This window comes from Chrysemys picta, chromosome 4 (genome assembly GCF_011386835.1).
Source record: "Chrysemys picta bellii isolate R12L10 chromosome 4, ASM1138683v2, whole genome shotgun sequence".
NCBI lineage: Eukaryota > Metazoa > Chordata > Testudines > Emydidae > Chrysemys > Chrysemys picta.
This window is the reverse complement of record NC_088794.1, coordinates 6,245,660-6,269,140: the sequence shown is the minus strand read 5'-3', so window position 1 is coordinate 6,269,140 and position 23,481 is coordinate 6,245,660. Positions and strand designations below refer to the sequence as shown.

The 23,481-nt window shown below is 43.5% G+C and overlaps 3 protein-coding genes across 3 annotated transcripts; 1 reads left to right on the top strand and 2 right to left on the bottom strand.

The window, feature by feature from the left end:
• Positions 1 to 4,296: 4,296 nt before the first annotated feature.
• Positions 4,297 to 5,190, top strand: LOC135982801 (olfactory receptor-like protein COR4). The gene has a single exon (XM_065590996.1). The coding sequence runs from the start codon at positions 4,297 to 4,299 to the stop codon at positions 5,188 to 5,190; it is 894 nt and encodes a 297-aa protein (XP_065447068.1).
• Positions 5,191 to 8,284: 3,094 nt separating this feature from the next.
• On the bottom strand, positions 8,285 to 9,262 carry LOC135982869 (olfactory receptor 5AR1-like). Its single transcript, XM_065591249.1, has one exon. The coding sequence runs from the start codon at positions 9,260 to 9,262 to the stop codon at positions 8,327 to 8,329; it is 936 nt and encodes a 311-aa protein (XP_065447321.1). The 3' UTR covers positions 8,285 to 8,326.
• A 7,733-nt stretch (positions 9,263 to 16,995) lies between these two features.
• LOC135982867 (olfactory receptor 10K1-like) lies at positions 16,996 to 19,188 on the bottom strand. The gene has a single exon (XM_065591247.1). The coding sequence runs from the start codon at positions 19,092 to 19,094 to the stop codon at positions 18,138 to 18,140; it is 957 nt and encodes a 318-aa protein (XP_065447319.1). The 5' UTR covers positions 19,095 to 19,188; the 3' UTR covers positions 16,996 to 18,137.
• Positions 19,189 to 23,481: the final 4,293 nt, after the last annotated feature.

Sequence of the window (23,481 nt, the reverse complement as noted above, 5' to 3'; positions counted from 1 at the left end):
ATAGGGTCCAGTGTTTTTTTCCAAAGGGCAGTTGTTTGCTACTTTCCATAGTAAGGGCCAGGTGAAAACAAGAGGAAAAATTCCAGCTCTTTTTCTTGGATATTGTTTATCTGCTTCTTACACATTCAGGGTTCTAGCTGAGAACTTTCACTGAAACAGAAGTTGCATAAAATAAGTTTTGTTTTAATACAGTTTAATTTAATTACTTTCCATACTTTGATCAACACGGCACTGAGTGGTGAAACAGAGATTTTCACAAAGATAACAATGGCAATAAACTATATACTGAAAACAACACATGAGTAAGAGCTTCACTGTTTAAATAACACATATATAAAATATTTTCTTTCTATTTAAAAAAACAAAGGAAATCAACAAACAAAAAACCCTTCATTTAACGTTACTTAAGTTTGCTTTCATCAATAAACTAAACCATAACATAATTAGGAAATACAAAGTCAAGGTTTTAAAAAGGATTAAAAGTTTACAAAGTTTTGCATTCTCAGGTTAGCAAAGGTCATGCTCTCTGAGTTCAAGTAAATTGGAAAACCAGCATTATACATTGCAAGTAGCACCCTGGGCTGGCAAACAGGATGGAACATGGCAGGTACCATTGCTGGAGCAGATGCTGCATGCCAGGGACCAAGTCACACTCTCCGCCACGCTGTTACAGCCCCTTGGGAATCAGTGATGAGAATGATGTTAAACCTACCCCGGGCCATTCCACCAGCACAGTGTAACCACATCCTGTCCTTCCCCTGGATTGCTCCAACCTGCCTCCTAGAGCAGGTGCTGGGTCGGGGAGACAAGGGATGTGTTCTACATCAGGCACAGAGCCCATATCCCCCCAGTGGCAAAAACCTTCGCAAAACTTTTCAAGATAATGCATCTGCATGTGATTATCCCCTGTCCCCTAGAGAAATACACTGTATTTTAATGAGTCTGCCCTTGCTTGTCTTGATGATCAGAGCTCAGAGGTGCTACAGGGATCCTCTCCCAAATGATGCTATGCCAAACATAAACGCACTTCCATCCTATACTTTGAAATCAAGAAAGACGACATCTCTCCGAAGGTAGGAGTGAACACTATTTCCAGTACAATAAAACTGAAATCTCCTTTTGATAGTTACATCAGGAAATAGCTCTTTTCAGAACACCTTGCCCAAGGCAGAAATTTGCAGAAGTCAACTTGTTGATTATTTGAATCTATAATGCAGCCACGTGGGAACAGAAAGGAGATTGTTCTGAGTCTTTCACATGAATTCTCTCTTACAGTCCATACCTGGGGTGACTTCTGGAGTGGATTATTGCAATGTTCTCTACCATGAGCCACTCAGCCCAAGCACAGCTACTACCAAATGCAGCTGTCCACTGAATTGCAGGGGACATTACACCTAGGAGGACATCTGGGACCATTGAAATGAATGGGAATTTTGCCATAGACTTCAATGAGGCTGAGATTAAATATGTGGGGAGTGATGGTCGAGCATTCTCACTGGGGGTCTCCTACACCTGGAGGTCATTTCCCTGGGCACACATGTCCAAACTCTGAGTTTTCAAGGCACAGCGTAAGGCTCATCTCTTTCTCTGAGTGCCGTGTGGAGGTTTGGTTGTGGCGAGCACGGCGTATTGGAATGCATGTTCATTAACACTTTGTAGAACATCATTCCTTTGCCGAGCAGAGACAATGTCTGCCAAGGCTCAGTCCAATGAAAATAAATCATTTTCTGTGAATCGGATGGGCTTTCAGTGACATGGTCAGCTCAGATGCTCTACTGAGCATTATGTAGAATGTGTTTACATTAGTCTTTTCTCTGATGTTTTTAACTCCATCTTTCCTTGAATTACATAGAGGGGAATTCTACAGCCTCTTTTGAGAGCACTTTTCGCTTGCACATAGCTAGATAGCTAGATAGCTAGATAGATAGCTAGATAGATAGATAGATAATGTTTTTTAGGATCTGAGATCTGTGAACAGGCAGGAGAGCTCCTTTAGCATTAAAAAATATTTATGGTCATCAATCCTGTACTTCCTTTAAAAGTGGGGGTAGGAAATAGCTTAATAGAAATTTGCTAGAATGTAACTATCTGACCTCTGGTTCAGATTCTCTCTTTAGAAGGAATTTGGTCTGCAGAAGCATTTGGATTTACCGGCCTTTTTATGAAACACTGAATAAACACACAGAAATTGCCAGATTGGATCAGACCTGAGCTCCATCTAGTGTCTTGTCTCTGATAGTGATTAGTACCAGATGTTTCAAAAGAAGGTTTAATAACCTTCAATAGGCAGATGTGGAATAATCAGCCCTTTCCCCCATCTCGCCCTGATCTCTCATAGTTAGAGAAGAGATTGGTTTAAGCCCTGAAGCATAATGTTTAGTATCCCTTAAGCATCCGCATCCACACACCATGCCATATAAAACTGTCAAATCCTTCCAGTTTCTTTGTAGTTCTGCTTAACAGCACTCCTAGGATCTACAGACATTTCCCAACTTCTCAGCTCATCCAGAAGAACAGTTCAGACCAGCAAGGCACTGAGCACATTAGCCCCAATCCAAAGAAACATATAAGCACATGCTTAACTTTAAGCAACTTTAAGAATGTAAGAAGCCCCATTGAAATCAACATGCTTAAAATTCGGGGTGCTCCACTTCAGGAAAGATGGAGATAGATTGGAGACAGCCCAGGGGAGAGCAATAAAAACAATAAAAGGTTTAGAAGCACTGGGGGATGGACTAGATGACCTCTTCAAGCCCTACTTTTCTATGATTCTATGAAAAGATATGCACCTGCTTAAATGTTCTGCTGGACTGAGGGAAGAATGCTCAGATCCATGCAGGATCAAGCCCTAAATGACTTATTGTTCTTTGCTTGGATGCATTTGATGAAAGAAGTCAAGTCCTTCTTCCTTTCTATCTTCTGTAGAAGTGCACGTTAAGCAAGCTGCCTTTGAAGTTGAATAATCATTTTATTTGTTTCAGAGAAGCAGCCGTGTTAGTCTGTATCCACAAAAAGAAAAGGAGTACTTGTGGCACCTTAGAGACTAACAAATTTATTTGAGCATAAGCTTTCGTGGGCTAAAACCCACTTATTTGTAATATTTGTCTGAATGCCGACTGACTGACATGCTATTTGGCCAAAACCAAAGAGTGTGTAAAGAAATAAATGACATGTGTGTGTATGTACGGCATGTGCATGAATATGTACACACACACACACACACACACACACACACACTTTTTCTTGATCTTTGGCCACAAAAAACATACCTGATGATCACACTAGACGTTCACTACCTTTTACATTGCCACGGTGTTATGAATGAGAACCAAGCCATCCCCATAATTTCACAAACTGGAATGTGGTACATGAGCTAAGTACAATTAACAATTATATGATTTGGCAATCACTATTGTGACATGGGGTGAGGAAAGAGGTGCATTGAGGATATTGATATATGATTAAATAGGTTTACAGGCAGTTTCTTATCTCTATAAAGACAGGTTAAAAGATAAATCTATACATAGAATATTTTTTCTTATCATTATAAATATATGTTTCTAAAAATATATTCATTGTTGTTAATTTTCTCAGAAATATTCACCCCTGGCTACACACTTTTTGTCTGATCATTAGAAGTGTACATAAGGTAATTTTTCAGCAGCCAAAGAACAAGAAGCTACAGGATTTAGTCAGCATGGCTGTAGTGTCCAGAAGGGATACATTTAGAAGCTCCATTTTTGAAATATTTTCTCAATGAAAGTATGTGCATAATGTGTTCTAATTGGTAGCCGATGATTTAAAAACATGGAGGCATATTTCGGTGGGGGAAACTGTCAACCAATAACCCAAGAGTGCAATGCAAACTATGCATTCCTCCTAACCATGTTATTGTTCCCAGGTATAATGGAGATCCACGGATTCTACTACTGTCTAAGGTACCAGTCCCACAAAATTGAACATATTCCTTAATTTTATTTATGTGAGGCATTCCACTGAGTCTGTGAGGCTACACTAATAAGTGAAATTAAAATATCAACAGAATACAGGTCAAAATGTGTAAATCAGACTAAATGGCAGGGTAATGCACTTTCCTAGAGATAAAGGATTTTTTTCTCCCTTAGAAGAAGTGAAGGAGTGATGGGTTTTCCCATCAGTTGTTCCAGGTTCCATTCCATGACTCAAAGGGTCTTTACGCATATGACCACAGTTCTTTATATTAGCATACACCATTTGCACAAGAACGAATGCCTTCCTTTATGGTTGATCCCGCAGCTAGCGCCCAAGGCTGAATGAATGGCTGGAGGAAATTGTACGGCAGTGACCGAGTTCATTCTCACAGGAGTGACAGATCGTTTGGAGCTGCAGGTCCCCCTCTTTGTGCTGTTCCTAGTGATCTATATTATCACCCTGGTGTGGAATCTGGGGATGATGGTTTTAATCAGGATCGACCCCCAACTCCACACCCCCATGTACTTCTTTCTCAAGAATTTATCTCTCGTGGATGCCTGTTACTCCACAGTCGTCACTCCCAAGATGCTGATGAGCTTCTTAGCCGAGAGGAAAGCTATTTCCTATACAGCTTGCATCATCCAATATTTTAGCTTCATATTGTTTGTCATCTCTGAGTGCCTTCTGCTGGCAGTAATGGCGTATGACCGTTATGTAGCCATCTGCAACCCGCTGCTGTATATGGTCATCATGTCCCCAAAGCACTGCCTACGGCTGGTGGCTGGTTCATATCTATGGGCCTTCCTGAACTCTGTGATACACACCAGCGGTTTGCTAAGATTATCCTATTGTGACTCCAATATCCTGAATCATTTTTTCTGTGATCTCAACCCACTTCTAAAGCTCTCCTCTTCCGGCACCTCCATCAATCAGCTACTCGTTTTCCTCTTTGGCAGTCTGATTGAGGTGATCAGCATTGTGACCATCCTCATCTCATACATCTTAATTATTGTGACTGTGCTGCGGATCCGCTCCACCGAGGGCAGGCGCAAAGCCTTCTACACCTGCACTTCCCACCTGACGGCTGTCTCCATGTTCCATGGGACAATTCTCTTCATGTATTTCCGACCCAGCGCCAGCTACTCGCTGGACACAGACAAAATGGCCTCGGTGTTCTACATGGTGGTGATCCCCATGCTGAACCCCCTCATCTACAGCTTCCATATGAGGAAAGCTTAAAAGGACTGGGACAGTTCAGTTCGGAAAAGAGACAACTATGGGGGAATATGATAGAGGTCAATAAAATCATTAACGATATGGAGAAAGTGAATAAAGCAGTGTTATTTACCCCAAGAAATGCTATTTTCCCCTTCATAAAAAACAAGAATCAGAGATCAGCCAAAGAAATTAATAGGAAGCAGCTAATGACTTTTACCATGTTTACCAGAAGGTTACTTCTACTAGAGATATTTTGTTGCCTTCATGCTAGTTTCCTAATGGTCCAGCTTAATCAATGTATCTATTACATCATCCCAAGAACTCAGTGTAACTAGACCGTATTTAATCTCACTTTCTATGTCATATACAGTAGCCATAAATAGTTATGGATCAACCCTCCCATCCTTCACATTGCAACAGGACTAAGAAATGGTGCCCAAATCCTTGCCTCCAGCCCAAATTTATGGTGTGTCTATACTTAAACTATTACCACCGCACAGGGTGCTGCATCTGTAGCACTTCAGTGTAGATGCTCATGACAGGGATAGGAGGGGTACTCCCATCTGTGTAGTTAATCCGCCTTCCCGAGAGGCGGTAGCTAGGTTGACAGAAGGATTCTTCCATGGACCTAGCACTGTGTATGCCATGGGGTTATGTTGGCATAGCTACGTCTCTCAGAGGGTGTGTGTGGATTTTTCACTCTCCAGAGAGACGTAGCTATACTGACAGTTTTCAGTGCAGAACAGCCCTTATACAGGTAGGAATAGAATGAACAGATATGAAATAGTTAAAAAGCAAATCTCTAGTGAGGGTGGGGCAGTTGTCAGGTGCTGTTTGTGAGGCTCCGGCTGACATAGCCATGGGCCCGGCAGAAGGGCCTTCCTGATCTCCCCAGGGGTTCTTAAGCCTTAGGTGAGACACTCGTGCACCTAGACTGGTTTACTGTCAGAAAATCCTTTTGCTCCCATGCTGTGCTGTGTTTTTGTTGTTAAGATGAAACACAGGTTTTGGGGTTCTTTTTAAGAAAGCTGGTCACTGTGTTAATTACTCATCACAGCTCCTGAGGGGAAGACTTGCAGGCCCCATGCCCAGATGGACCCGATGAGAAGCCACTGTAGATACACAGGAGCTGATAACCTAAGAGTGGGAGAATTCGGGGATTTCTTCCCAGGACAGGCAAAGGCAAGAGCCCAAACACGTGAGGGAGTGCACAAAATATTGTGAATACATGGAATAGCCAGTTCCAAAGAACACTGTGATGGCCACCAAGTGGAAGATGCAGGTGGAGAAGGCTTTGCAACAGTCCTCCATGGATTTGGCCAAACAGGGTTCAAAGAGGCAGCTAGACCTTTAACTCTTGACATGTTTCACGTTGGCTACATTGCATTAGCCCAGAACGGCCTCACCGCAGAGGCAGCTGTGATAAAGCAGTGGGGAAAATAATGTTCATAAGACTCCTGTGACATCCTCGGAGATCCTTCAGTGGATGAAATGTGCCAGACAAGTACCTGGAAACCATAGCTATCAGTATCAAAATGGATCTTACATAAGGGACAGATCAGCATTGAAGTGTATCCATCTTCCCATCACATGACATTTTAAAGCATCACTTTGAATAGTTTCCAAGGTATAAACAGAGGAACTATTAATGGCACAGATACCACCCCAAAATGGGACATGTAATGTCATGTTACCGAGAGAGGAAATGTCATTTTGCTGCATTTACTGGCCCAAGCTGAATTTAGCTCTTCAGATATTTGTGCAAGATGGGTAAATAAAAATCATTTGGAAAATGGACAAGCTCAGAGAATTCCCTCTCCTCACCCCCTTTAAAGGCTTGATTTGCACCAGTGAAATCAGTGGGAGTTGTGCATTTGGCTTTTAAGGCACACTGGGTCCAGCCCTAAATCATTACCACATGTTACAGGTTCGACTGAATTCAATAATGCCAAATGGCTAGGCTTAATCAACCTTTATGAATAAAAGATTCTTAGTAACAGATAAATGCAGCATAACAGAGAAAGGAAGACTACATATATTACCAACCCATCTGGATGGTAACAATGCAGAGGTCAGACTGCCTTAAAATCTGAGCTTCACTCTGCCTCTATCTACACTAGAGTTGAGGGGTTTTTTATCTCTTATCTTTGACATGTTTTTGAATGTTTTTGCTGGGCTGGCACAGACTGGAAAGTAAACAGGACAACATGTATAACTAGTTTATTATCTCTGTTTTGACCATTATATTTGAGAAGTTGGCAAAACCTTCGAAGCATCCTCTACCAGTAAAAACTTGTTATAAAGCATATGTTAGTGAGGCGTTAGCAAAATTATTTGTCTTGTCCTTGTTCTCTGAGATTACAATAGTTCACATCTCCTCTTGGTTAAATAGCATAACATAAGTAAAAATAATTTTGGAAGATCTTAAGAAGAATACAATTCATACTTGTATAAACATACCTACTATTATAGATAATATTGTATATGAGATTGGCTAACACTATAAAACTTTTAGGTAGGTAGGTAGATAGATAGATAAGACAGAAGGTTGCAGGAGCCAAGCATAGGAGAATACCTAAAGGCTGTCAGGTTGAATGTGTTTCTCTAGCCATGTTGAATTCTCCTGCTGTATACAGAGCAAGTTCATGCACAGGTTACATCATCTACCAACAGTACAGTTTCAGCATGAATATAAAACATTCTAAATACAATGTACTGTATCTATTCACTACTTTCTTGTTGTGGTTACATCACATCTCCTTTTTAATTGCACTTATAGCTGCAACAACAAACAAATTCCATGATTTAATTAATGTACGTTGCCTGTGTGAGTTGAATACATCTATTTTCTATTAGTTAGCAAAAGGCAATTTGCATTGCTGGTTCATGAGTCTGTTTGTTTGACAGGTTTTCCTAATATATTTCTGTGTTCTAAGAGCCAGCTGCACAAACCTTGACAAAGTCCCCCATTTCTTCTCTGATAACTATTCCTGATGCATTTAGTGATGTAAGAACTAGGAAAATCTACCTTCCTTTATTCCTTTTCATGGAAGGTGCACACATTGATTATTCACAGAAATCAAGCTAACAATACAGAGAAATCATTCCCCGCCTTTTCTTCCCTCTATTGAATTAAAGCCAGACCCAGTTTTTACATTTACAGAGAAAAAACCTTCCTCTCTCTTATCCTCCTAAAGGCCTCTTTGACCTCTTTATTCCTCAGGCTGTAGATCAGGGGGTTCAGCATGGGGATCACAAGGGTATAAAACACAGAGATGATTTTGTCCTGATCCATGGAAGACTTTGAACTAGGCCGTAAATACATGAAAGAGCCCGTTCCGTAGAAGATGGTGATGGCCATCAGGTGGGAGGCGCAGGTGGAGAAGGCTTTGCGTTGGTCCTTGGCAGAGTTGATCCTTAGGATAGTGACCACGATGTATATATAGGAGACGAGGATAATCAGGATGGTAGTTGTTACTAGCATCGTCGCACAGGTGAAATGAACAATGTCTGTGATGTGGGTGTCGGAGCAGGACAGCTTCACAATGGGGGGCACATCACAGAAGAAATGATTGATATAGGCATCACAGAATGACAAATGGAATATAAATGCAGTTTGAACCATTGAATTCAGACAGCTCATGAAATATGACCCCAGCACCAGCAGCACGCAGAACCGCTTGGACATGATGACGGTGTAGAGCAATGGGCTGCAGATGGCCGTGAAGCGGTCATACGCCATCACACTCAGCAGCCAGCATTCACAAGAGATGGCGATGGAGAAGAAGAAAAACTGCACAGTGCATCCAGTGACTGAAATGACCTTGCTCCTTGCTACAAAGGTCATCAGCGTGCTGGGAATTATGATGGTGGAGTAGCCGACATCTAAGAGGGCCAGGTTGCTGATGAAAAAGTACATGGGGGTGTGAAGTCGGGAGTCAGTCCTGATTAAGGTGACCAAGGTGAGGTTCCCCATTAGGATCAGCAAGTAGATCAACAGAAACACTACAAAGAGGGTGACCTGCAGCTTCAGGTTGTCTGTGAATCCCACCAAGATGAACTCAGTCACCAGAGTACGATTTCTCTCTCCCATTTATCCCAGATGCACTGTCCTCGGCAGGTGAGAAAAGTGAGGTGTACACTGAAAGAGGAGACAAAGAAGGGCTGAGTGCAAACCCCTTGGTGTAATTCTGTCACTTTCAATAAAGCATAAACTGTAGTCAGTGCATAGGTCTGAAGATATTATAACTATCAAATATACCCTCTGCTTCTCTGGGTCCCTGTAGTGACTAGACCATATCGAGATTTAAGAGTCTGCTACTGGCTTCAGGCTACACAGTTGGGTCTTTGAGTTCTGGCAGCAGACGCTCATACTGTTAAAGTCAGAGCCGTAGTTCAATCCCCATTGCCAACAATAAGTAACAGCCAACACGGATTTGTCAAGAAGAAATCATGTCAACTCAACCTAATGTCCTTCTTTGACAGTGTAACCAGCCTAGAAGATGAGGTGAAGCAGTAGATAGGATATAGATTTTAGTAAGGCTTTTGACACAGTCGCACATAACATTTTCATAAGCAAACTAGTACGTCTGTCAAACAATTAAAATATAATTGTGAGATAAAAAAATAATTGCAGATTTAACAATAATAGAACACTGTCTATTTAAATATTTTTGGATGTTTTCAACAATATATTGATTCCAGTTACAATACAGAACACAAATTGTACAGTGCTCACTTTGTGTTATTGTTTTATTACAAATATTTGCACTGTAAAAAAGATAATAGTATTTTTCAATTCACCTCATACTGCAATCTCTTAATTGTGAAAGTGCAACTTACAAATGTAAAATTATTTTTACATAACTGCACTCAAAAACAAAACAGTGTAAAACTTCAGAGCCTACACGTCCACTCAGTTCTACTTCTTGTTCAGCCAATCACTAAGACAAACAAGTTTGTTTATATTTACAGGCGATAATGCTGCCCACTTCTTATTTACAATGTCACCTGAAAGTGAGAAGAGGCATTTGCATGGCACTGTTGTAGCCAGTGTTGAAAAGTATTTACATCCAGATATGCTAAACATTTGTATGCCCCTTCATGCTTCGACCAACCTTCCAGGTTAGGTTAGTTATGAGGAGGAAACTCTCTAACTCTAAGGATAGGTAAGTATTGGAATAAGCTTCCAAGGTTATAGAAAACCCAGAATCTGAGACCATAATCCACATCAATGAGCTTTACCATTGACTAATGGGAATCTTTGCGTAACAAGCTTCTACGCAGTGTGAGAAAGGATATGACACATGGGCACTCATACATTTCTTACTACAGAGCCCATTCGCAGCTCCCCATCCCAGTGGCAGAGTTGTGTGCCTGCACAATGCACCAAACATACTTATTTCCAGATCCCTACACTGGTCTCATAGTGTGTGCCAGGTGCATGCACCAAGCATGCATCTTTTCTGCTCCCAACTATGATCCCAGACCTGTGTTCTGTGCCACGCACTGACCACACCTGGTCAGTGCACCATGCCACACACTGAACGTGCCCTGAATGTGCCTGTAGGATTGCAACTCAGCCCTTGTTGGACTTGTGCCAGGCAGATCACATTCCCATCCCCAGCTTCCAGTCCTTGTCCCAGCACTGTGTGCATGTGCCATTCATCGAGCAAGCCCATTCACGGTTCCTTAGTCTGCTCTCATTGATGTATTCTCAGCTCCCAGCTACAATCCCAGAGCTATGTACTGTACCATGCACCGAGCACGCCCATTCTCAGCTCCTCACCCTGTCCCGTGTGCCCGTGCTATGCGTTGAGCACATTTGTTCCTCGTGGCTGGCACAGACCCAGTTCATCATATCTAGTGCTGCCAGGCAGGCGTTCAGTGAGCCTATCCCAACAGATGGGTGATTTATCCTGGCTGGGACCCTTACACTGGCCTCTCCCGTGTCATTTTCTGTGTGGCAACTATTCCCTCCCATATCATCAAGGCTCTCCATCACCATCCAGGCTCTGACCCAGCACTGCCCCCCAAACTGTCCCCCACCAAGACGTCGGCAGATAGCTCTATGGCATTGTGTGTGTGGGGGGGGATGTTTGTGGAGGGCTGGACATCCTCTAAAGTGACCGTCCCGCTCATGCTTCCAAAGTTGCTTCCTTGTGGTCCCAAACACTGAGCAGAAAGGCACCTTGAGAGCACTAAGGCGGACAGCACACAAAATACTGGAGTAAAGGGTGGGGACACACGGTCCTTTCATTCTAGGGACAGGACCTGGGCCCTTAAGTCACCAAGGGAGTACACTGCTTAGTGTGTGTCACTCACAAAGGGGCTGATCCCAGGACAGTCCAATGGTATATGGCATAGCAGTCAGATCCCTAGTTTTGTTCCCTACCTCTGTAGTTCTCAACAAGGAGTCCGGGGCCCCTGGGCGGGCCGTGAGCAGGTTTCAGGGTTTCCTCCAAGCTTGGCTGGCATTAGACTTGCTAGGGCCCAGGACAGAAGGCCAAAGCCCCACCGTACAGGATTGCAGCCCGTGGCCCCAAGCCCCACTACCCGAGGCTGAAGCTAAAGCCTGAGCAACTTAGCTTCGCGGACCCCCTGTGGTATAGGGCCCCAGGCAATTTTATCCCCTAATGCCGGCCCTGGCTTTTATAAGCAGAAACACAGTTGTTGTAGCACAGCTGGGCCCTGGAGTTTTTATAGCGTGTTGGGGGTGGGATGACTCAGAAAGAGAAAGGTTGAGAACCCCTGTCCTGGCTTCTCAGGAATCTCTTAACCAAATTACCCCCAAATAGCACCGCCAGCTCTACTCCAAGCTGCCTTGCAGCATATCACGTTTGAAATCAATTTACCTATCTATGTCGATTTTAGTACTCTGAAAATTATAAGCAGTTAATTTTAAGAAGGGCTGCATGGCTGGATCCTCGGAACAAAATGATCCCAAATGTATATCTCAGATCCCATCCCTGGCTTGGTTAGAACATGTCACTTTAAAGTCAATCCCCTGATGCCGACACATTTTGGAGCACCTCGAAAAATCAGCCCCTAAACCAGGAGCTTTGCTCTCAGGGCAAAAGTTCCAAAAGAAACCTCTGCGGAATGTAACTAACGTCCACACACAGGTTAAGGAAGCTGCCAGGGCCAGGACTGAAGCTCACAGTTCAAGAGTGATGCTAAGACTCGATGAGCGCAGACTGTCACCTTGAGCCAGCCTTGGGATGCCCACAATGCACACGAAGCCCGGGAGTCAGCTTTGAGCCCAAGTCCCCTTCAGTCCACACTCAAAGCAGTCTGACTTGGGTTAGCAAGCACTCAGAACCGTGGGGCTGTACCTCGAGAATTCCAAGCACAAGCGACTATCCATTTGGACCTTACCCTTGGCTTCCAGGAGGCAGCGCAATTTTCAAGACATCCCAAGCAAGCACGCTGATTGTAAAGCACTTACAGAAACCAGCTGTTCAACAGTAGACAAGTCCCATCATTAAGTATACCAGAGCTACCCCTCCCCTATCGTAAGTCAGGCCCTCAACTAGAGCAAATGAGCATTGATTTCAGAGAAGTTACAGCCATTGAGAATGTGGCCTTTTTGTAACATCAACTTCCACTGCCCTTTTTTTCATACATTACTCTTACCTAAGCAATCACTTGTGTTTCCCAGATTACTTGAGGCATCAGCATGACTTTCCTCAGCATTGTGTTACTGTGCAAAAGGAACACAATAATAGATGGACTCTTCAGACAGTCCCTTCTCCAGGTGAATTGACTCCAAATCAGAACTATTTCCACTTGCAAAAAAAAAAAAGTCAAAAGAGAATATTTACGCCAGCTCCATCAGAACCAGAGTGATGAAACCCACCGGCAGCAGACAGATGTCTGTCATTGTTGACCCCGCCAAAAGAATTGTATTTGGAGACCGCTGGGTTTGTTTATATATTAGTTTTAGTGGCATTTGCAGATGTAATCCCTGGGTGGTCCCCAGAGGTCTGCACATCAGGCTAAGCACTGATGGGATCATTAAAATGTCTTTCAATTCCTCTGGGGATAACTGCACATGGACGTGTTGTCTTCAAAACTTGGGCTCACTTCATGAGCTCACTTCATTCCCTGTTCTTAGTTTCAAAGGAAATTGGCCCATTTTCCTCAGCCAGGAAGCTGAAGGATCCCTCACCAGCAAAAGCCATCTCGTTGTAGATGCAAAGAGCAACATATTGTATCCTTCTAGGTAACAAATGTGGTTCCCCATGTTAATCCTCTTGGTAAATATACCTGATGCAGCCTCCTGGGACCCGCCTTTGGTACATGTCACACAAGATACCTGCTTCAAAGCTGGTCAGTATGTGCAACTTCCTACAAGAGGCAGTGGCGAATGGGTAAAAAAAAGCCAGACATCTGGCTTACCTCTCGGCCAGATCACCTGGGACGTATTGTGGTTACAGCTCGCCTCCAAAAACATCCAGGCTCTGAGGTCCCAATTCGACTACCACAGTCCGGGAGCAGTCTTCGGCTCCCTCCCTGCATCTCACTGAATCTGGACTGTTACTGGGTATTTAGCTTCATGGGATGTGGGCCCACTCATATAGGACCCCCAATTTCAGGGTACAAGACCACAGAATGTTGGGAGTGGAACCAAAGGACAGAGTGTTAATTTACGGACACTCCTCTAGAACAAACAAACCATTCTATTTCCAGGGCCTCGGATGGATTGGTCGAGATTCACAACATTTAGGAGACTGCTAATGGGTTGGGAGAGTATCGGTGTGAATGTTTGTGGGAGGCTTGGGCACTTTTTATTAACCTAACAGTGTTTATAAATGTGGGATGGACGGATGTTCCTCCTCTGCTGTGGGAACCTGGGATGGAGGGACTCTATTGTCAGGAATACTGTGTACACCCTGTTAAACGTTCACATTGTACTGATATACGATGTTACAACCTGACCATTTGAACATACTCCTCACCTACTATCTGTCCGGCATTGTACCCTATCCCACCGGATGGCATGATTCAAGTAGGCCCCAACAAAACACTTTTGCATGATGTTCTTATGGTCTCTCTTCAGGTTAAATATGATTTGTCCAATTTTTCGGCACCTTTGCGAAATGTATGCTCAGATCACCCCAGCTCCCTGCAATGGCTGCAGGACCAGCTACAGTTTCTAATACACCAATATGTTATTCGGGCCCGCACAGCCAAAAGACAAAAATATAGCATCTTAGGTGATATTGGAGGATTTTTTGGAAGCACCAATTCTATACTAAATACGCTTAACCTAAATTCTGAGAGGTCATACAATTCTTGGGTCAAAAGCCAAACCACCCAAGCCCTTAGACATACTAACACAGGCTTATCCTATGCTCTTACTGCAATTGATGTAGCAATAGAGGATTTTTACAAAATCATTGAAAAAACCTGAGACTCTAACAGGTCTAGTGGATTCGGAACTGGGCTGGGACCCAGGAGACCTGGAATCTACTCCTAACTTTGACCTGCTGTATGACCTTCAGGAAATCTATTTCCCTCTCTCTGCCTTTGCTTATTTATATTATAAGCAATTTGGGGACTTGCCTCTAACATGTGCTGGTTCAGTCCTTGGCAAAACGGGGCCACAGTCTCAGCTCTCCTGCCTGGTGCCCCCAGTCATGGAGCCAGCCCCACATTGCACAGATGCATGAAATCTAAGATATCCCAGGTAACAGGAATCCCGCTCAGCTTGTTACATACAATTGTGTATGAAAGTCAGCAAAAGATGGAGACACAGAGACTGCTATGGACTGGATGGTTGGGTTAAAGGAGCAGCACTAAGGGGTCTGCAAGGCACCTGGTAAAGTCATGGGTTGGCACGGCAATGAGCTGAAAGATTCTACAAATGGGAGGAAATGTTTATAGTTGAATCCACCCAAACGTGCTTGGATAGGTTAATGATCCAGGGATGTAGTATCCATCCCTCAATGGATGCTGTTTATCTGGGGGTGGGGTCACTACATCATAGCATGGGGACAAGTGGGTTGGAAGGCCTGAGCTTTACCAGTATGGCTGCCACCTCCATCATCCTCTGGCATCCACCATGACACAATTGGGCCTTCATCGTCCTGATCCTGAAAGACGTCCTGACCAGACCAAGCCAGAGAGAAGGAACCAGATGATATCACCACCTGGCCCTGCTTCATCTAAATCCTGAATATTTGGGATAGGAGACTTGTATTCCTGCTGTCACACCCTCCCTCATGTGACGTTTTCCTTCCCCACCTTATTTATCCTCTTTCTCATGAGCATCTGTCTGATCCACCAAGTACATGCCATCTTATTATTTTAAATAGAATAGACAGACACTCCAATTTAAACACACTGGACTAGGTAAAACAGTAAAACAAGTTTATTAATTACAAAGAGATAGATGTTAAGTGAGTACAAGTAATGAGGCTGAAAAGTCACAAACTGTTATAAGAAAAATAAAGATAAAATAGTTACTAGTGCCTAATTTAATAAACTAGGTTAGATTCAAACAAAGTTTCTCACTACAGACTCCAGCCTATTACTGACCAAACTCTTAGGTCTGGATCCCTCCCCGTTAGTCCAGTGACTATTTTCTTTTATCTTCTTAGGTGTGATGCCAGAGATAGACAGGGAGAGAGATGATGGGAGTCTTGGGGTGTCTGTCCCTTCTTTTTATAGTCCTGCCCCCCATTGAGAAGCATTTCCAGCTAGGAGAAAGGTGACAGGCAGTCTGGTGAAGAAAGGAAACTCCATGCAGTTTCTTTGCTAAAATGTAGATTTCTATCCCTGCCCCTTTCCTTGTCAAAGAATGGCCACTTGGCAGGTAATGGTCTATCAGCCTTGTTGAGTCAGACTTGACACCTGAAGTATCAGCTTGCCCTTTGTCTCTGAGGAAGTGGTTTAGCTACTCCCTGGACTTATCTGGGAAACATGCTTGAGTCATGATTTCATCTTATGTTCCTAACTTTACATGTAATGATGCCATGTGCATTTTGCCATGATATTCATCAGCAAGTTATGAGTTTTAACTAATACCTCACAAGGCAAACCTTGTACAAGCATTATAACAATACCGTGTAGTGTGTGAACATGGGTCTATTCCGTTACCTGCCCCATGCATCTGAATGGGATGTTAACGGCAGGACACACTGCTTTGGGAGCCATGCCAACCCATCCCAGCAGAGAGCTGTGTGTGGCAAGAATGGAGGAATTCAGTTGGCTTGCTCTCTTCAAAAACAGATACACCCTAGCTGCTGGGGTATGTACTGGTGGGGGGGTGTCCTGCCACCACCCCTTCATCTCTAGGGGCAGAGGAAACTCCTGATGCTCCCCTAGAGAGGGACGAATGAACACAATACTATTCCTGGGTGAGAAAATGCATTAGCCTTGCCTCTCTGGAAGGGGATGGCACTTTCGTCATCACCATTCCAAGTGGAGGGTGAGTTTACGGGGAAGGGGGAAGGAACATGTCATGATCTACCTAGGACCATAAATTGCCTTTAATTTCACCCTGATCTTTTGGGGAAAAAAAATAATAATTTGAAGTTATTTTTCAGTTTAACAAGTTTAGTGGCATAAGCAAATACCCCCTGGTCCTCAACTCACACAAGCAAAGTGATGCACTGGGGGCAAGAATTGGAAGCAGGGAGCTTTAAGAGGTTATTTTCCTTTATAATATTTACATGGGAAGAAATGGTTGTGCTGGGATATCGGCAGTTATCTCAGGGAGATGGGAGAAGGGCGGGTGGGGCTGTCTATTGACAAAAACTGGAGCTGGTCAAAAAACGGGGAAAATTTTTCACAAAAAAAGTTTATCCCTTTTTTCCTGTGGGAAAAAACCCACCAGCTATATTTAAACCTCAAACTGTGGCAGTCGTTCAGCCACCTTCCCTGATATTCCAAATACTGATACCTCCATTCCAGCAAAGATCTGTGTATTTGTGGGGGAAAGGTACTGAGCTGTCTGTGTGTCATGTTGATTAAAAGGCTAGAAGTCAGGAACTCCTTCATTGCCACTAACTGGCCGTAATAACACTTTGCACTTATACATATACAGAGATGATAAAAAATAGGAGAGAAAAAGTATTGTTATGCGGGCATCATCAGGTGGTGCTGTTGTACATGGTCTCCGTTCTTTTTGTAACATCCATCTCAGGTAGACATACCCCTTCTAGCTCTGATCGAACGAGCATGCTAAAAATAGAAGTGTAGCCCTGACAGCATGAGAGCTTATGCCCGATTACATGCCAAAGGTTTCAAATGAGATCATTCTCGGGGTGGCTAACCCATCCTGCCGTTCGCACCACCATGGCTACGCTTCTGTTTTTAGCATGCTAACTTGATCAGAGCTAGAAGGGGTAGGTCTACCCTAGCTGAAAATTACACCTTCAGTGCCAGTGTAAACATCCTCTTAGTGTGCAAGCAAGTTTTGACTCTTGAGGGGAACATGCGGTGTTGTTATCATCTTTGGGTAAAGTAAGGCTTTGGTTGTAGAGGCAGCTTCGGGGGGAATGGGAGTTGTGTGAGTGGCAGGAGAGTTTGCTGTCCGTCTTGGTCTCTGATTAAAGTCAATTTTTGAGGCAGAGTTGCTCCCTGGGTATCAGTGTTGGGATGAGATTCCTGGAATAAGAGATGGCCCTGCATGTTGTTTGACCATCTCATTTCAGGACTGGTAGAGATGTGTGAATAAAGCAAGTTACACTCAGAATACAGCCAGACTCTGCATCATAGATTTAACTGCTGCCGGGAAGCTGACTTGCAAGGCCCCAGACATTGGCAGAGGGGCAATGCTGCTTTCAGAATAAGAAGCAACAATATTCTTTTACTGTCCATTATTTATACTGACCCACAGGTGCTCTTTATGCCCCGACAAAGAGAAAGACGAGGTTGGTGCCTTGAAGACCATACCATGGGCAACAGTGACATCATGCAGAAGTCATTGATATATTAGAAGTGCCGAAATTTGCAACTTTTCACATTTTTGGAGAAAGAAATGTGTGGGCAGTTAATTTCCTTAGGGCTGATTTAACTTCCCTGTTTCTCAGACTATAAACCACAGGGTTCAACATAGGACTAAACAAGGTATAAGACAAGGCAATCAAAGTGTCCTCATCTAGGGAAGCGGTTGATTTGGGTATTAAATACACAAAAAAAGCACAGCTGAAGTGTGTGATCACAACGATGAGGTGGGAGGCGCAGGTGGAGAAGGTCTTGCGCCTGCCTGTGGCAGAGCGGATCTTCAGGATGGCGGCGAGGATATAGATGTAAGAGAGGATGATTCCTGTGAAGGTGCCTAGCAAAACAAAGGCACACAGAAAAACAATGGCAATCCCAATGATATGATGGTCACTGCACGCCGGCCTCAGAACGGGCGAGATGTCACAGAAGAAATGTCTGATGGCATTGGGCCCACAGAAGGGCAAACTGAATGTAAGGGAACTGATGCCTAGTGCTATAAGAAAGCCAGTTGCACATGAAACGGCGACCAGCTCAACGCAAACCCTCCTGTTTATCACAACTGGGTATTGCAGCGGCTTACATATGGCCACATAGCGATCGTAAGCCATGGCTGACAGCAGGAAACAATTTGTGCCCCCGAAGCCAAAGAAGCAGAACATTTGAGCAGCGCATCCCAGGAAAGAAATTGTTTGGTTTCCTGACAGCAAACTCACCAGCAGCTTGGGGACGACAGCCATAGTGGTGCAGGTTTCCGAGAAGGACAAAGCGAAGAGTAAGAAGTACATGGGGGTATGGAGGCTCCGATCAACACTGATGGCTGCCATGATGGTGATGTTGGAGGTCAGGATTATCACGTACACCGGGGAGAACACCAGGAAAAGCAGAACCTGCCGCTCTTCTAGACTGGAGAATCCCAGCAGCAGAAATAGAGACACGGTGCTCTCATTTCCTCTGGGCATCATCAAAAGCATCTAAACTCAAGGGGGAAAAGGAGGCAAAAAATCTTAGGAGCTATACAACACCATCAGAGTTGCTTCCTTAGCTCCAACACAGCCTCAGACATGATCAAATGATTGGTGTGAAGGAACTAAAACAAGCCCAAGACTGCTGATTTTTTTCTATTGTATTTTATCTTTTATTTTATAGTCATGTATTCATTGCTCAGATATTGCAGTGGTGAGAGCCCACTTAAGGAGCTGGGTAGATTGACTGATTTATTGATTGATTTATAAAAGTTAGGGTAGTAACATTAGCTTTGGCTGCAATATGCTCTGGTTCTGGGAAGGTGTTACAGTATGGACAATGACAATGTAAGTTTATCCCAACCAATTTCCCCAACTTGACTCCACTTTGTTTCAGAAGGATCACTTCTAAAGAACATAAGAAAAGCCAGACTGGGTCAGAACAAAGGTCCATCTAGCCCAGTATCCTTTATTCTGACAGTGGCCAATGCCAGGTGCCCCAGAGGGAATGAACAGAACAGGAATCATCAAGTGATCCATTCCCTGTCGGTCATTCCCAGCCTCTGGCAAACAGAGGCTAGGGACACCATCCTGCCCATTCTGGCTAATAGCCATTGATGGACCTATCCTCCAAGAGGGATCAAGACTTCATGGACTATTTATTATTATGACAGTTATTTAGGTAGCATCCAGGAACCTTACCATAAACCAGAATCTATTGTGCTAGATGCTGTACAAAAACAGAACAAACAAAAAACAGTTCCTGCCCCCAAAAGCTTACAATTTAAGGTTTCAGAGTAGCAGCCGTGTTAGTCTGTATCCGCAAAAAGAAGAACAGGAGGACTTGTGGCACCTTAGAGACTAACAAATTTATTAGACCATAAGCTTTCGTGGACTACAGCCCACTTCTTCTATATGCATCCGAAGAAGTGGGCTGTAGTCCACGAAAGCTTATGCTCTAATAAATTTGTTAGTCTCTAAGGTGCCACAAGTACTCCTGTTCTTCTTCTTACAATTTAAGTACAAGACAATAGACAACAGGTGGGTGCAGACTGATGGATGGAGGAGTACAAGGAAGCAATGAGATGATAGGCAGTGGCTGTAGCACACCATCTGCTTAGCTACGGTCAATGTTTTTATAGTTATCCGAGAAGAGGAGAGTTTTATTTAGTCCTTTTTTGTCTGTTGCAAGTTCCCAAAGAAGGGTAATGTATGCCACTCATAAGGGGTGTTATTAATACCAAAGGATATGCTCCAGGAATTATTTTGGGAAGTTTTCTAGCCTGTGATATACAGGAGATCAGTCTAGATGATCACAATTGTCCCTTCTGGCCTTAGACTCTATGAATCTCTGCGGGGAAAAAATGATGTTGGCACGTGTCTATTAGCAACTGGACAGAACATAGAACTGGGAGTTAGTGGACCTGATTTCTGTTCCAGCTCTGCCACTGGCTTTCTTCATGACCGTGGGCAAGACACTTCACCTCCCTGTGCCTCATCTGTAAGATGGGGGAAATTGTGCTCACATGGTTTTAAGAACATAAGAATGGCCATACTGGGTCAGACCAAAGGTCCATTCAGCCCAGTATCCTGTCTACCGACAGTGGCCAATGCCAGGTGCCCCAGAGGGAGTGAACCTAACAGGTAATGATCAAGTGATCTCTCTCCTGCCATCCATCTCCACCCTCTGACAAACAGAGGCTAGGGACACCATTCCTTACCCATCCTGGCAAATAGCCATGAATGCACTTAAGCTCCATGAATTTATCTCTTTTAAACCCTGCTATAGTCCTAGCCTTCACAACCTCCTCAGGCAAGGAGTTCCATAGGTTGACTGTGCTCTGTGTGAAGAAGAATTTCCTTTTATTTATTTTAAACCTGCTGCCCATTAATTTCATTTGGTGGCCCCTAGTTCTTATATTATGGGAACCAGTAAATAACTTTTCCTTATTCACTTTCTCCACATGACTCATTTGTAAAGCACTTTGAGATCTATGTGGGAACTAGTATACACGTTCTAAGTGTCATTAGGCATATGTTGTGGATGTAAAGGCACGGAGGTATAGAAAAAAATGAACTTTGAAATCTATAGACGAAAAGCACTATGTAAGAGCTAGACATTAATATTATCATAATCATCATCCAGGCTTTCCTGGAAACCCCAGCTACAACACTAGGGAAGTTAGCTAGCAAGCAATGGGTAACTCAGAGTATCTAACCTGCAATAAAAGACCTGGAGTCAATGGACTCAGGCTCACAGGGCTTGGACTGCGGGGATAAAAAGAGCGGTGTGGAAGTTTGGGCTCAGGCTGGAGTCTGTGCTGTGTAACTTGGCAAGAGGGGAAGGTCTCGGAACCTGGGCTCCAGCCTTTTTAGCCCCGCAAGCTCAAATCAGTTAACCCAGGCTCAGAGGCTCTGTGCCGTGAGTTTTTCTTTGCAGTGTCGCTGTACCCTAACGTACTTATTCAGCTCTCATCATTGCTGATGAGGGTGCAGCAACTGGTTCCTCTGAACTATTGCTGAAAACCATTTAGCGGCTAGACAGCACTCAACGATTCTCAGTTCCATCCCTAGAGACACAGCAAGACCAACCATCCAACTTTCTGAACCAAATCATACTCTGATGGGTAAAAACGATCTGCTTCTCTCTCGCCCATCTCAAAGGGGAAATAAGGCGATGAATGTGCTAGAGACAACTTCCATAACAACAGTGCAAATCCAGAGGAACTCAGTTGATTTCAGCGGCAACACAGTGGGTTTACACCAGTCTGAGTGCTATCACAATCCGGCTGTTTAAGGAAAAATTCTTGTTATGAAGGATTCACCTCATCAACCAAGATATTCTGGGCACTCTACTTCCAGGCACTGTACTTCTAATACCATCTTCCCACTAGGCATCTGCAGTGCATCCATACATCTTAAATAGTCGCCCTTTCCCATGTTCCAACTCATACTATTTCGTCTGTGGAACAGGAGGCTTTTATTTTTCCTGGAATGAGGGAATGTAGGAGCAGGCAGGATGCTTTCCTGCAGTGATTTCTGAATTGAGACACCCTGAAAATAGCTGATAGACTAAACTGTTGGACCTGAGTTTAATATATATATATATATATAAAACTAGTGGAAAAATTTCCCATAGAACATTTTTCCATGAGGAAATGCTGTTTTGTCAAAATTGAAGGGGAAAAATTGAGAAGACGGGGATGTCTTGAGTTTTCTTTTCATTTTTTTCCAGTTTCAAATGTATTTTATTATAACATAACTTAAAATTAAAAAGGTGGCAATTGGAATGAATCCGTTTGATTTTATTGAAATGGAACATTTTGCTTGGCCTGAAACAATTCCCCTCCCCCCCCCCCAAAATTTCATTTTGTAGGATTTTTTTTCTCTTTATTTTCCAATTTGGAATGAAAACAAATTTCAAAATGTCAGAATTTCCTATGAAATGGAATTCCTGCCAGCCCTTTTATATCCTTCTTTCTCTCTATTATTGAAACGATAGCTAGACAGACACATAGGTAGATCACTATACCTTTGCATGACATTAAAAATGCATCTATTAGTTTATTTATTTCCACGTAAAGCCATCACCAGATAACATACCTGTAGCACCAGGAAAGAAACTCCAGAAGGATCTGTGCTTAGAGATGTTTATATTGGGTTTTGATCACCGCTTGGGATGTAATCCCCTGTTGCTCCCCCCAGCATTTACGAGTTCACAAAGAATTCAACAATTTTTAGAAGAACACTGTCTCACGCAGGGGCTGATGGGCAGCTGTTCTCGGATATCAGGGTTGTAATGCCATACCCGTGGGTGCATTGTTGGCAATGGAAATTGGGAACTTCTGGATCTTAATTCAAGAGCCTCGACTCCTTGAGCTAAAAGACTCCCCTTGGTTAGCCAAGTGTGTAGCAGGTTTATCATCCTATACGAGCCAGCAACCATTAGAGGGAGACAGTACACCACACTGAGTGGGCATGGCTTGCGAGGCAGTGCTTAGAAATGGTGCCTTGTGAATAAATACACCTAAAGAAATTGTGTGGACCCTTGCAGCTACGAAGGTCAAAAAGCCACAAAGAGATAAAGAGGCTGATGCCATCCATGGAGAATGAGTCCTACACCCTAGGGACTATTGTAGGAATAATGTTCCACATAACAACCAAAATTGTGATGTGGAACCACCAAGGACTGGCTGCAATCAGGCAGGTTGAGGCACCAGCAGAGAGTCCCAGATATAACCAGATCTCTCCTTTCTATTCACTATGACAATGAACTTCTTGTCCTCTGCAGTAAATTCTGTGGAATTCTAGTGTAATGTTGCTCAGTCTATTCAGCTTATCAGAGAAGGTTGAGCGATGACTTGATCATTGTCTATTGATACTGACACAGACACTA